Source organism: Macaca nemestrina, chromosome 4 (assembly GCF_043159975.1).
Source record: "Macaca nemestrina isolate mMacNem1 chromosome 4, mMacNem.hap1, whole genome shotgun sequence".
NCBI lineage: Eukaryota > Metazoa > Chordata > Mammalia > Primates > Cercopithecidae > Macaca > Macaca nemestrina.
Genome location: NC_092128.1, coordinates 77627540 through 77642188, shown reverse-complemented (window position 1 = coordinate 77642188; position 14649 = coordinate 77627540). Strand labels below are relative to the sequence as shown.

General features: G+C 42.8%; 1 protein-coding gene across 13 annotated transcripts in view; it reads right to left on the bottom strand.

Annotated features, from left to right (window-relative positions):
- The window catches only part of LOC105475564 (core 1 synthase, glycoprotein-N-acetylgalactosamine 3-beta-galactosyltransferase 1), a 115186-nt gene that overhangs the window by 70566 nt on the left and 29971 nt on the right, over positions 1 to 14649 (bottom strand). For 8 of the 13 annotated variants that reach the window (XR_011622170.1, XR_011622171.1, XR_011622173.1 and 5 more), the window contains exon 1: positions 13909 to 14036. The exons of 4 other annotated variants lie outside the window; for them this stretch is intronic. Coding sequence is in view for 3 of the 9 variants with exons in the window: in XM_011730922.3 (XP_011729224.2) it covers positions 13909 to 13951 (43 nt within the window). In the remaining 6 variants the exon portion in view is untranslated. Of the gene's footprint in view, positions 1 to 13908; positions 14045 to 14649 lie in introns of those variants that run through there. One more of the 13 variants, XM_011730930.3, reaches the window with a different exon arrangement.

The following is a 14649-nucleotide window of genomic DNA, read 5'->3' as shown; positions in this document are numbered from 1 at the left end:
TCATTAACTGTGTTTAAGCTTTTTGCCTACGTTTTAAACTAATCCTGCTTATTCCTGTGACTCAAGTGGTAATCTTCTGCAGCTCAGAAGAAAGAAAAAGGGATGGGTAATGTAAAAATCTGAATCAATATACTAGTTCTGGGCAATTATCTTGCAAATTCTGCCGGGTAATGAAAGTAAGTAGGGTACCCATAACCCGGAGGTTTCTTTGCTTAGGAAAATAAAACTAAAGCTTCATAGACCACCAAAGGGAAATTACCTTGGCAACTACAATTTTAGATGGAAATCATCTACTACACCACACTTGTGGGAACTGGTATACTCACTTTACTGTTTGCAATAGGAATACACACAGTAGCACCTTCTAACTGAAATATTGGGCAGAGTTTCCATTTCTGTTGTATTTTGCTTAATTATTATCCTTATAGCAGGAATAATAGTTACTGACAAGGAAGCATGAAAATTTTACTATCACTGAGTCTGCTAGGACTTTTTATTGGGTTTAGGGATGATTAACACCTCTAGTAAAGTAGAGAAAAATCTGCAGGTACTTAAAGATCAAATCAAAATTATTGACAGGCTCAGGGAAAACACCATATTCAACCCCATGTGGCTACCCTCTTTAATAAATTCCAGTCTTCTTTATGGAATTAGATAACTCCTTTATTAAGCCCTCTCTTTTTATACGTCTTGTATTGATATTTGGGTCCTGTATATTCAATACTGTAACTCAAATTGTTTCTTCTCACCTAGAAGCAATCAAACTCCAAATGGTGTTGCAAACTGAACCACACATGGACACGGCATTCTTCCAAGGATCCTTACATCAACCCCAGGAGGAGCCCAAGTTGCTGTTCCCCATTTGATGCCCCTTTTCAGCAGGAAGTAGCCGAAGGAGTTGTTGCCCAAAACCCTCTAACAGCAGTTAGTGTGGTATTCTCCACAGGGAGGAATGTTGTAGGAGTTATTAAGAAATATTTTAGGCAGAGAGGAAAAGGGGTCCTTAGAAAGTTTTCATTTTTTTAAGCATCTCTGGAAAAGTTTCTTGTAAAGCCCAGGCTCTTAGAGCCAGGCCAGCAAACACTGCGATTCCCACAGCCTTCTTGCCTTTGCCCCACATGTTCCTGGAAACATGGCCACCCCCACATATCCCCATGTGGGTAGAACATCATGGCGCCCTGCATTTGCATACTAAAAGACTAGGGTGGGAGGGCCAGATTTTTCATGAGCTACGTGAATGATGTGCCTAGTCAAACCAATCCCCTGAGCCCTATGCAAATCGAACACCACCTCCTCCAGTCTCTGCATATATACCTGGCTGGTGTCTACCACACTTGGGGTTCCCTTATCTTGGCTTTGGAGGCTCCCTCCATCTCTGTATGGGGGAGCTTCTTCCTTCTGCCTTCTCCCTTCTTTCTGGCCTGTTAAACTCTCCACTCCTTAAAACCAAACAAACAAAAAAAGGATTTACCCACCATTAAATTATGTATGGTCTCATCATTTGAAGCTTTAAATACACTTCAATAATACAAAGCCATAAACTGGACATGCAACATGAGCTATACAGATGCTCTGCAATCAAGTTAAAATCAAGTTGCACAAGTCTCAAGTTGAAATTCTATTTTTTAAAACAGCTCCACAATTTCAGGTTCAGAAAACAAAAAGTCAGAACAACTTTTTGTTACTGTTCCAAGAGTCACAAATATTTTTTGCATCTTCAATAGGTTCTGCCAGGCCTCTGAGCCCAAGCTAAGCCATCATATCCTGTGACCTGCACGTATACATCCAGATGGCCTAAGGTAACTGAAGAATCACAAAAGAAGTGAAAATGGCCTGTTCCTGCCTTAATTGATGACATTACCTGTGAAATTCCTTCTCCTGGCTCAAAAGCTCCCCAACTAAGCACCTTGTGTCCCCGGTCCCTGCCCACCAGAGAACAACTGCCTTTGACTGTAATTTTCTACTACCTACCCAAATCCTATAAAACGGCCCCACCCCATCTCCCTTAGCTGACTCTTTTCGGACTTAGCCCACCTGCACCCAGGTGAAATAAAAAGTTTTATAGGTCACACAAACCCCATTTGGTGGTCTCTTCACACGGACGCGAGTGAAATTTGGTGTCGTGACTCGGATTGTGGGACCTCCCTTGCGAGATCAATCCCCTGTCCTCCTGCTCTTTGCTCTGTGAGAAAGATCCACCTACAACCTCGGGTCCTCAGACCAACCAGCCCAAGGAACATCTCACCAATTTTAAACTGGGTAAGCGGCATCTCTTTACTCCTTCTCCAACCTCTCTCACTATCCCTCAACCTCTTTCTCCCTTCAATCTTGGTGTCATCCTTCAATCTCTCCCTTCTCTTAATTTCAGTTCCTTGACTTTTCTGATAGAAACAGAGAAGACGCGTTTTATCTGTGAACCCAAAACTCCAGCGCCAGTCATGGACTCTGGAAGACAGTCTTCCCTTGGTGTTTAATCACTGCACAGATGCCTGCTTGATTATTCACCCATGTCTCAGAGGTGTCTGATCACCACGGGGACGCCTGCCTTGATCCTTCACCCTTAGCAGCAAGAATCGCTTTTCTAGGGGGCAAGCACCCCCCACTCCTTCTCTCCATGTCTCTACCCCTCTTCTACTTTCCTGGGGGCAAGCACCTCCCACCCCTTCTCCACTTTCCTGGGGGGCAAGCAACTCCCACCCCTTCTCCACTTTCCTGGGGGGCAAGCACACCCCATCCCTTCTCTCCCAGTCTCTACCCTCTCTTTTCTCTCTACTTTCCTGGGGAGCAAGCACCCCCCACCCCTTCTCCACTTTCCTGGGGGGCAAGCACCTCCCACCCCTTCTCCACTTTCCTGGGGGGCAAGCACCTCCCACCCCTTCTCCACTTTCCTGGGGGGCAAGCACCCCCCACCCCTTCTCTCCATGTCTCTACCCTCCCTTTTCTCTCTACTTTCCTGGGAGGCAAGCACCCCCAACCCCTTCTCTCCCTGTCTCTACCCTCTCTGTTCTTGGGACTTGCCTCCTCCACTATAGGCAACTTTCCACCCTCCATTCCTTCTTCTCCCTTAGCCTGTGTTCTCAAGAACTTAAAACTTCTTCAACTCACACCTGACCTAAAACCTAAATGCCTTATTTTCTTCTGCAATGCCGCTTAACCCCAATACAAACTCGACAATGGTTCAAAAATAGCCAGAAAACGGCACTTTCAAATTTTCCATCCTACAAGATCTAGATAATTCTTGTTGTAAAATGGGCAAATGGTCTGAGATGCCTGACGTCCAGGCATTCTTTAACATATTGGTCCCTCCCTAGTCTCTGTTCCCAATACAACTCGTCCCAAATCTTCCTTCTTTCCCTCCCGCCTGTCCCCTCAGTTCCAACCCCAAGCGTCGCTGAGTCTTTCCAATCTTCCTTTTCTATGGACCCATCTGACCTCTCCCATCCTCCCCAGGCTGCTTCTCACCAGGCTGAGCCAGGTCCCAATTCTTCCTCAGCCTCCTCTCCTCCACCCTATAATTCTTTTATCACCTCCCCTCCTCATATCCCGACTGGCTTACAGTTTCTAGCCCTCCCCCACCTGCCCAACAATTTCCTCTTAAAGAGGTGACTGGAGCTAAAGTCATAGTCAAGATTAACACTCCTTTTTCTTTTTTTCTTTTTTTTTTTTTTTTTGAGACGGAGTCTTGCTCTGTCGCCCAGGCTGGGGTGCAGTGGCTGGATCTCAGCTCACTGCAAGCTCCACCTCCCGGGTTTACGCCATTCTCCTGCCTCAGTCTCCTGAGTAGCTGGGAGTACAGGCGCCCGCCACCTCGCCCGGCTAGTTTTTTGTATTTTTTAGTAGAGATGGGGTTTCACCGTGTTAGCCAGGATGGTCTCGATCTCCTGACCTGGTGATCCACCCGTCTCGGCCTCCCAAAGTGCTGGGATTACAGGCTTGAGCCACCGTGCCCGGCCAACACTCCTTTTTCTTTATCCGACTTCTCCCAAATCAGTTGGTGTTTAGGCTCTTTTTCATCATATATGAAAAACAACCCAGTCATGGCCTGTTTGGCAGCAACCCTGAGATGCTTTACAGCCCTAGACCCTGAAAGGTCAGAAGGCTGTCTTATTCTCAATATGCATTTTATTTTATTACCCAATCCACTCCCAACATCAAATAAAGCTCTGAAAATTAAATTCCAGCCCTCAAACCCCACAACAGGACTTAATCTCACCTTCAAGGTGTACAATAATAAAAAAGAGTTACAATTACTTGCCCCTGCTGTGAGACAAAACCCAGCCACACCTCCAGCACACAAGAACTTCAAAATGCCTAAGCCGCACATGCCTAAGCTGCAGCAGTCAAGCTTTCCTACAGTATCTTGCTTCAAGTGCCAGAAATCTGGCCACTGGGCCAAGGAATGCCTGCAGCCGGGGATTCCTCCCAAGCCATGTCCCATCTGTGCAGGGACCCACTGGAAATCAGACTGCCCAGCTTGCCTGGCAGCCACTCCTAGAGCCCCTAAAGCTCTAGCCCAAGGCTCTCTGACTCCTTCCCAGATCTGCTCGGCTTAGTGGCTGAAGAGTGACGCTGCCCGATCACCTTGGAAGCCCCCTGGACCATCACGGATGCCGAGTTCTGGGTAACTCTCACAGTGGAGGGTTAGGTCCATCCCCTGTTTAATCAACACAGAGGCTACTCACTCCACATTACCTTCTTTTCAAGGGCCTGTATCCCTTGCCTCCATAACTATTGTGGGTATTGATGGCCAGGCTTCTAAACCTCTTAAAACTCCCCAACTCTGGTGCCAACTTGGACAATGTTCTTTTATGCACTCCTTTTTAGTTATCCCCACCTACCCAGTTCCTTTATTAGGTTGAGACATTTTAACTAAATAATCTGTTTCCCTGGCTAATCCTAGGCTACAGCCACACCTCATTGCTGCCCCTTTTGCCCAATTCAAAGCCACCTTCACACCCTCCCCTTGTATCTCCCCACCTTAATACACAAGTATAGGACACCTCTACTCCCTCCTTGGTGACTGATCATGCACCCCTTACCATCCCATTAAAACTTAATTACCCTTACCCCACTCAATGCCAATATCGCACCCCACAGCACACTTCAAAAGAATTAAACCCTGTTATCACTTGCCTTTTACAGCATGGCCTCTTAAAGCCTATAAACTCTTTTTACAGTTCCCCCATTTTACCTGTCCAAAAATCTGACAAGCCTTACAAGTTAGTTCAGGATCTGCACCTTATCAACCAAATTGTCTTGCCTATCCACCCCGTGGTGCCAAACCCATATACTCTCCTATCCTCAATACCTCCATCCACAACCCATTATTCTGTCTGGATCTCAAACATGCTTTCTTTACTATTGCATTGCACCCCTCATTCCAGCCTCTCTTCACTTTCACTTGGACTGACCCTGACTCCCATCAGGCTCAGCAAATTACCTGGGCTGTACTACTGCAAGGCTTCACAGACAGCCCCCATTACTTCAGTCACGCCCAAACTTCTTTGTCATCTGTTACCTATCTTGGCATAATTCTCATGAAAACACACGTGCTCTCCCTGCTGATTGTGTCTGGCTAATCTCCCAAAACCCCAGTCACTTCTACAAAACATCTCCTTTCCTTCCTAGGCATGGCTAGGTCCTTCCACCTTTGGATACCTAGTTTTACCATCCTGACTAAGCCATTATATAAACTCAGAAAAGCAAACTTAGATGACCCCACAGATCCTAAATCCTTTCGCCACTCCTCTCCATTCCTTAAAAACAGCCCTAGAAGCTGCTCCCACACTAGCTCTCCCTAACTCATCCCAACCCTTTTTCATCACACACAGCCAAAGTGCAGGGCTGTGCAATCAGAATTCTTACACAAGAGCTGGGACTGCACCCTGTCCTTTTCATCCAAACAACTTGACCTTACTGTTTTAGCCTAGCCCTCATGTCTGCATGCAGCGGCTGCCACTGCCTTAATACTTTTAGAGGCCCTCAAAATCACAAACTATGCTCAACTCACTCACTACGTTTCTCATAACTTCCAAAATCTATTTTCTTCCTCACACCTGACGCATACACTTTCTGCCCCCCTCCACTACCTCTCAGCAAGCTGAACTCATTACCTTAACTTGGGCCCTCACGCTTGCAAAGTGACTACGCATCAATGTTTATACTAACTCTAAATATGCCTTCCATATCCTGCACCTACTGTTAAATGGGCAAAAAGAGGTTTCCTCACTACACAAGGGTCCTCCACCATTAATTCCTCTTTAGTAAAAAATCTTCTCAAGGCTGCTTTACTTCCAAAGGAAGCAGAACTCATTCACTGCAAGGGCCTCAAAAGGAGTTAGATCCCATCACTCAGCACAATGCTTATGCTGATAAGGTAACTAAAAAAGCAGCCATCAAAAGGCATCAGATCCCATCGCTCAGGACAATGTTTATGCTAATAATGTAGCTAAAAAAGCAGCTAGCCTTCCAACTTCTATCCCTCACGGCAGTTTTTCTCCTCATCTGGTCACTCCCACCTACTGCCCCACTGAAACTTCCACCTATCAATCTCTTTCCACACAAGGCAAATGGTTCTTGGACCAAGGAAAGTACCTCCTTGCAGCCTCACAGACCCATTCTATTCTGTCATTTCATAACCTCTTCCATGTAGGTTACAAGCCGCTAGCCTGCCTCTTAGAACCTCTCATTTCCTTTACATCATGGAAACCTATCCTCAGGGAAATCACTTCTCAGTGTTCCATCTGCTATTTTACTCCTCAGGGATTATTCAGGCCCCTTCCCTTCCCTACACATCAAGCTCAGGGATTTGCCCCTGCCCAGGACTGGCAAATTGACTTTACTTACATGCCCCAAGTCAGGAAACTAAAATATCCCTTGGTCTGTGTAGACACTTTCACTGGATGGGTAGAGGCCTTTCCCACAGGGTCTGAGAAGGCCATCGCAGTCATTTCTTCCCTTCTGTCAGACACAATTCCTCGGTTTGGCCTTCCCACCTCTATACAGTCTGATAATGGACCGGCCCTTACTAGTCAAATCACCCAAGCAGTTTCTCGGGCTCTTGGTATTCAGTGAAACCTTCATACCCCTTACCGTCCTCAATCTTCGGGAAAGGGAGAATGGACTAATTGTCTTTGAAAAACACACCTCACCAAGCTCAGCCTCCAACTTAATAAAAAGGACTCTGTCAAGAATAGAGCCCAAAACCTCACCAACCAAACAAGTAATTACATTAAACCGCCTTGGACACTCTCTAATTGGATGTCCTGGGTCCTCTCAATTCTTAGTCCTTTAATAACTGTTTTTCTCCTTCTCTTATTTGGACCTTGTGTCTTCCGTTTAGTTTCTCAATTCATACAAAACCGCACCCAGGCCATCACCAATCATTCCATATGACAAATGCTCCTAACAACCCCACAATATCGCCCCTTACCACAAAATCCTCCAACTTGACCTCTCCCACTCTAGGTTCCCAGGTCGCCCCTAATCCCACTCGAAACAGCCCTGAGAAACATTGCCCATTATCTCTCCATACCACCCCCCAAAATTTTTGCCACCCCAACACTTTATCACTATTTAATTTTATTTTTCTTATTAACATAAGAAGACAGGAATGTCAGGCCTCTGAGCCCAAGCTAAGCCATCATATTCCCCATGACCTGCACATATACATCCAGAAAGCCTGAAGTATCTAAAGAATCACAGAAGAAGTGAAAATGGCCTGTTCCTGCCTTAACTGATGACATTACCTTGGAAATTCCTTCTCCTGGCTCATCCTGGCTCAAAAGCTCCCCCACTGGGCACCTTCTGTCCCCTGCCCCTGCCCGCCAGAGAACGCCCTCTGACTGTAATTCTCCACTACCTACCCAAATCCTATAAAATGATCCCACCCCATCTCCCTTCACTGACTCTCTTTTCCCACTCAGCCTGCCTGCACCCAGGTGAAATAAAAAGCTTTATTGCTCACACAAAGCCTGTTTGGCGATCTCTTCACACGGATGTGAGAGAAATGTTCTACAATACCCAAGGTTAGGAGAAAATTATACTACTTTATCACACTGAAAACTTTCTAGGAACATTTAATATTCTTTCTCCATGAATCTCCCATCTGCCTTTACCAGGAGTAGGCTGACCCTTATCCATTACAAGGTTCAGAAGGCTGTAAGACATACTGGAAGCAGATTATTCTTGAAGAGCTTGTTCTTTCTATATCATGCTCCTATTTCTATACTTAACATGCACAAAGTATCCATTTAAGACAAGGGTGCAGGTTATCAACACTACTTAATACTGAAAGCACTAGCCAATCCAACTGAAGATAAAGGTACAAATGTTTCAGAAGAGGTGGGAAAGTTATCACTAACCGCAGATACTATGGCCATCTTCGGAAAGAAAACTAAAATGCTGTCCAAAAAAAACAGTAAATTCACTTAAGGCTGCCATTTACAAAATGCGTGAAGTCAATCACTTTTTAATATACAGATAATAAGAAACTTATAATGGAAGGTCACGTTTCAATAGCAAACAAAAAAGCTATAAGTAACAAAGAATAACAAAACTAGAAATGTATAGGCTCTACATAAAGAAAACTATAATTCCATAAAGGATCTAAAATAAAACTTGAGTACATGGAAAGACAAGATATGTTGTGAGATATGAAGAATCCATGATTAAGTTAGAAGATTCTTGGAAGACAGTAGAGTAGAAAGCACCAAGAATAAGTCTGTATACCCAGAGAATACTTACGCTGGTAGAATCTATCTCATACAACTATTTCGAAGCTCTCGAAGTATACTGAAAACCAACTTCAAGAAAAAGTCCTGGACAGTAAGGTAAATTGTGGCTGATTTCAGTCAATTTCAGTTATTTGCTCAGCAGCAGCTACCCACCCCACCCCACTCTCACTCCCACAGGCAGGCAACTGTGCAGGTGTTTGTGGAGCAGCTTATACATAGCTGTGGGAGTTGGAGTGGGCAATAAGGACCCCGTCCTCCAAATATCAGGAATAGGTGTCCTGACTGTTGACTGCTACTTCTGATCATGAAGATACAGATGCAGGGGCTAGCAGCCATTGTGGTTGTACCTCCATCCACTGATGCAAGTCCCTCCCCCTCTAGCTGAGGTAACTTCCAGGGGACTTAAAGGCTGGTGCTTTCCCCAACCCTCTTCATTTTTGTCCTTTTCCTTTTTTGTGGAGCCAGACATTAAGGACTGAGATATTCAAAAGCAACTGCATATATAAGGGAAAACAGAAATTCACTATAGTAGTCCACCATTATCCACAGGGAATATGCTCCCAGAACCCCAGTGGATGCCTGATTGGATGCCTGAAACCGCATATAGTATTGAACCTTACACATACTGTTTTTTCCTAAATATACACACCTATGAGAAAGTCTAATTTGTAAATTAGGCACAATAAGATATTAACAAACAAAAAAAATTATGACAACATGCCAGCATCACTATTCTTGTGCTGTGGCATCATTATGTAAAATAAAGGTTAACTTTATTGAACCTTTGTTTTAACTTTGTTGAACTGAACACAAGCACTGCAATACCACGAGAGTGAATCCAAAAATCAACACAGCTGCTAAGTGACTATCAGGTAGGTAACATATACAATGTGCATATGATGGACAAAGGGATAATTCATGTCCCAAGCAGGTTGGAACAATATTTCATCATGCTACTCAGAACAGCACGTAATTTAAAACTTATGAACTGTTTATTTCTGAAGTTTTCCATTTAATATTTTTGGACCACTGTTGACCATAACTGAAACTTCAGAAAGTAAAACCAGGGATAAAGAGGGACTATTGAATTACATATCTAGCTTACGGCACAGGCATAGAAAAGACCTGAAAATACCTTAATTTTACGAAATCTCAGACTGATCTTTGGCAAAGAGACTGCAACAATTTAATTTAAAAAAAAAAAAAGCAAACCCTGGGGAAGGGATACTACCTAATTTCCAGAATTACCACATTAAATTAAATTTAAGCATCCAGTTTTCAACAAAAAAGTCACAAGGTATATAAAGAAACAGAAAAATATGGTCCACTAAAAGAAAGAAAGAAAACTAACAAATTGTCCCTGAGAAAGACCTGATGGTAGATCTGTTAAACATCTGTTAAACAAAGACTATAAAACAACTTTCTGAAAAATGCTCAAAGAACTAAAGGAAAATGTGGACCAAGTTAAGAAAATGATGTATGAACAAAATGGAAATATGAATAAAGACATGGAAAATCTGAGCCAGGCACAGTGGTGCACAACTACAGTCCCAGCTACTCAGGAAGCTGAGATAGGAGGATTGCTTGAACCCAGGAGTTTTAGCCCAGCCCAGGCAACAGAGTGAGACCTCAAAAAAAAATAATAATAATAATAATAAGCAAGACAGTAAGAGAAACAAAGAGAATGAAAACCTAAAAAGATACACACAAAAAATTCTGAAGCTGAAAAGTACAATAAATTAAATTAAAAATCCACTAGTGAGATTGAAAGGCAGATTTGGACAGGAAGAAAAAAGTAATCAGTGAACTTGAAGAGAGAACAACTGAAATTACTGAGTCTTAGGAAAAGAAAGAAAAAAGACTAAAGAAATGTGAAGGTCTTCAATAGCAAAGACTTGGAATCAACCCAAATGTCCATCAGTGACAGACTGGATTAAGAAAATGTGGCACATATACACCATGGAATACTATGCAGCCATAAAAAAGGATGAGTTTGCGTCCTTTGTAGGGACATGGTTGCAGCTGGAAACCATCATTCTTAGCAAACTATCACAAGAACAGAAAACCAAACACCGCATGTTCTCACTCATAGGTGGGAACTGAACAATGAGATCACTTGGACTTGGGAAGGGGAACATCACACACGGGGGCCTATCATGGGGAGGGGGGAGGGGGGAGGGATTGCATTGGGAGTTATACCTGATGTGAATGACGAGTTGATGGGTGCTGACGAGTTGATGGGTGCAGCACACCAACATGGCACAAGTATACATATGTAACAAACCTGCACGTTATGCACATGTACCCTAGAACTTAAAGTATAATAATAATAAATAAATAAATAATAAATAAATAAATAAATAAAATAAATGTGAAGGTCTTAAGGGAGTTGTGACACCATCAAGTAGGCCTACATACATACTGTCATAGTCCCAAGTAAGGCAGAGAGAAAAAATGTTTGAAGAAACAATGGTCGAAAATCCCAATTTTAATAAAAGACATGGATACAAACATGTAAGAAGCTGAAAAAGACTCCAAGTAGAATCACTTCAAAGAGACTCACAGCAAAACATATTATAATGAAACCACCAAAAGGCAAACAGAAAATCCTGAGAGCTGAAAGAATGAAGTAACTAATCACACATGAGCAGTCTTCAATAAAATTATCAGATTTCTCATCAGACACTTTGGAGGACAGAAAGCATAGGCCAATATATTTAAGATAATAAAACAAACAAACAAACAAAAATGTCAACCATGAATCCTACATCCAGAAAAACCGTCGTTTAAAAGAAAAGCTGAGACATTCTTTTTTTTTTTTTGAGACGGAGTTTCACTCTTATTGCCTAGGCTGGAGTGCAATGGTGTGATCTTGGCTCAATGCAACCTCTGCCTGCTGGGTTCAAGCGATTCTCCTGCCTCAGCCTCCCAAGTAGCTGGGATTACAGGCATGCACCACCACACCCAGCTAATTTTTTTTGTATTTTTAGTAGACAGGGTTTCTCCATGTTGGTCAGGCTGGCCTTGACTCCCGACCTCAGGTGATCTGCCTGCCTCAGCCTCTCAAGACATTCTTAAATAAAACATTCTCAAGTAAAAAGCTGAGAGAGTTTATTACCAAAACACCTGCTCTGCAGAGCAAACTTCTCCAGGTTGAAACAAAAGAATACTAGATAACTTGAAGCTGTATGAAAAAATAAAAATTGCAGTGACAATAAATACCTAGGCAATTATAAATGCTAGTATTATTGTAACTTTGGTTTATAACGCCACGTTTTGTTTTCTACATAACTTGAGACTAGCACATTAAAAATTAGGTTATATTTTTGACACACAATGTATAAAGATATAATTCTGCAACATCAACAAGAAGTGGGGAAGGAATTGTCAAGAAGCATAATGTTTTTATGTTACTAAAATTAAGCTAGTATAAATATTGTAATGTTTAAATATTAAGTGTAATCATCACGATAACCAAAGAAAATAGCTAATAGAATACATACAAAAAGAAATGAGACAGTAATGCAGGAAATGAAGAAAATAGCTATAAAGCATATAGAAAAAAAAAGGCAAAATGACAGAAGTTCCTCCTTATGATTTTAAATATAAATGGTTAAACTCTATAATCAAAAGGCAGAGATTGGCAGAATGGATAAATATCATCCAACTACATGCTGTCTACAAAAGACTCACTTTAGGCCCAAAGACACAAACAGGGTGAAAGTGAAGGCATGGAAAAAAGATATTACATTCATACAAGAACCAAGAGAACAGAAGTGCCATACTAATATCAGACAAAATTGACTTTAAATCAAAAAAGGTTACAAAAGACAAGAAGGACATTATATATTAATAAGAGATTCAATACAGCAAAAGATATAATAATTATAGTTGACCCTTGAACAACATGGGTCTGAACTCTATAGGTCCATTTATATGTGCATCATCTTCTACCTCTGCCACCTAGGAGACATCAAGACCAATCCTTCCTTTCCTCAACCCAATGTGAAGATGACAAGAATGAAGGCGTTCATGATTATCTACTTCCACTTAATGAACTGTAAATAAATTTTCTCTCCTTTATAATTTTCTTAATAACACATTATTTTCTGTAGTTTATTATAAGAACACAGTATATAATACATACATAAAATGTGTTAACTGCTTACATTATCAATAAGACTTCCAATGGTAGTCTATTAGTAAACTTCAGAAAAGTCAAAAATTATACGCAGATTTCTGTGTGGGGGGATAGCATCCCTAACCCCTGCATCATTAAGGGGTCAGTTATATAAACATTTACATACCTAATAAAGGCCACTGAGATATATCAACCAAAGGTGAAAAAGATGAGAGGAGAAATAGTTCTATGACAATAGCTGAAGACTTCAGTACCCCACTCTCAATAATTAACAGAACCACACAGAAAGGAGAACCTGAACAACACAATAAACCAACTTGGTCTAACAGACATAGACTGAACGTTCTACCTAACAATAACCAAATACATATTGTTCTCAAGTACACGTGGGATATTTCCCAGGATAGGCCAGGTTAGGCTACAAATAGTCTTAATAGATTTTTAAAAGACAGATATCATACAAAGTATCTTCTCTGAACACAATACAATGAAGTTAGAAATCAATAAAAGAAGGAAAATGGAAAATTCACAAACGTGTGGAAATCAAACAACCAATGGGGCGAAGAATAAATCACAAGGGTAATCAGAAAATACTTAGAGACGAAAAACACAACATAAGAAAATTTATGGGACACAGATAAAGCAGTGTTAAGAGACAACTTTATAGTTATTAACACTTACATGAAGCAAAAAGGAAGTTCTCAATTCAAGAACCTGTTAGGCAGGAACCTACACCCAACATGGCGGTATCACCCGATATGGCAGGTCCTTTGTTAGGACTTCCCACCCTTCACTTCCTGCTAAGACTTTCAGCACGTGAAGAAAGCCCGTGTCCACCAAAAACCCCCCGCTCTGCACAAACTCGTGGACATGTCATTCCTCAGAAATTGAAACCTAACTCAAGAAACCGAAGCCCACAGACCCCGACTCCTCGCCCTATAAAAGGCCCCTGATACTTGCCCCGCGTGCGACTTCCTCGGCCCTCCTTCTAGAGGACTGGTGAACCTCGCCCGCGAGCCCAATAAAGGGTACCTCTGTTTTCATCTGCCTCATGTCTTCTTGCTCGGCTCCCCATTACATTACATTGGTGCCAAAACCCGGGAGGAGACCCCTCCCTGAACCCCTGCTGGTTTGGTCAGGCTCTCCTCTCCCCAAGCCAGGACCTCCTCTCCGAGCCAGGAGCCGTTTCACCAAATCCAAGACTCAATTTGATCACTGCTGGGTAAGTTTTCCCCCTTCCTGCAGGTTCCGGGAGTCCCTGCCCAAAAACACAGCCGCGTTGTGACCTCAGCACCAGGAACTAGGAGACGTCCAACCTTCCCATAAGCCACCATATCCCACACTCCATGTGGCAGTGGGAGGACGCTCCCGTTGACTCTGGACTGCCCGCCTCAGGATCATGGGGGCTGCCCAGTCCAAACCAGACCCAAAATCCCCTCTGGGGTGCCTCTTGGCTAATTTCCAGACGTTAGGTCTCAACCAAGACCTAAAACGAAAGCAGCTTATTTTCTTCTGCACAGTGGCATGCCCGCAGTATAAATTAGATAATCAGTCTCAGTGGCCTGCAGAAGGCACTCTAGACTTTAACATTCTCACAGACCTGACCAACATCTGCAAGAGACTAGGCAAATGGTCCGAGGTACCCTACTTTCAGGCTTTTTGGGACTTGCGCTCTTGCCCAGACCTCTGTGCCCGACGTTCGTTGGCCCAGGTCTTGTTCGCAAAATCTACTCCGTCAAGCAAGGAGAAAGATCATTCCTCCTCTTTCTTTGA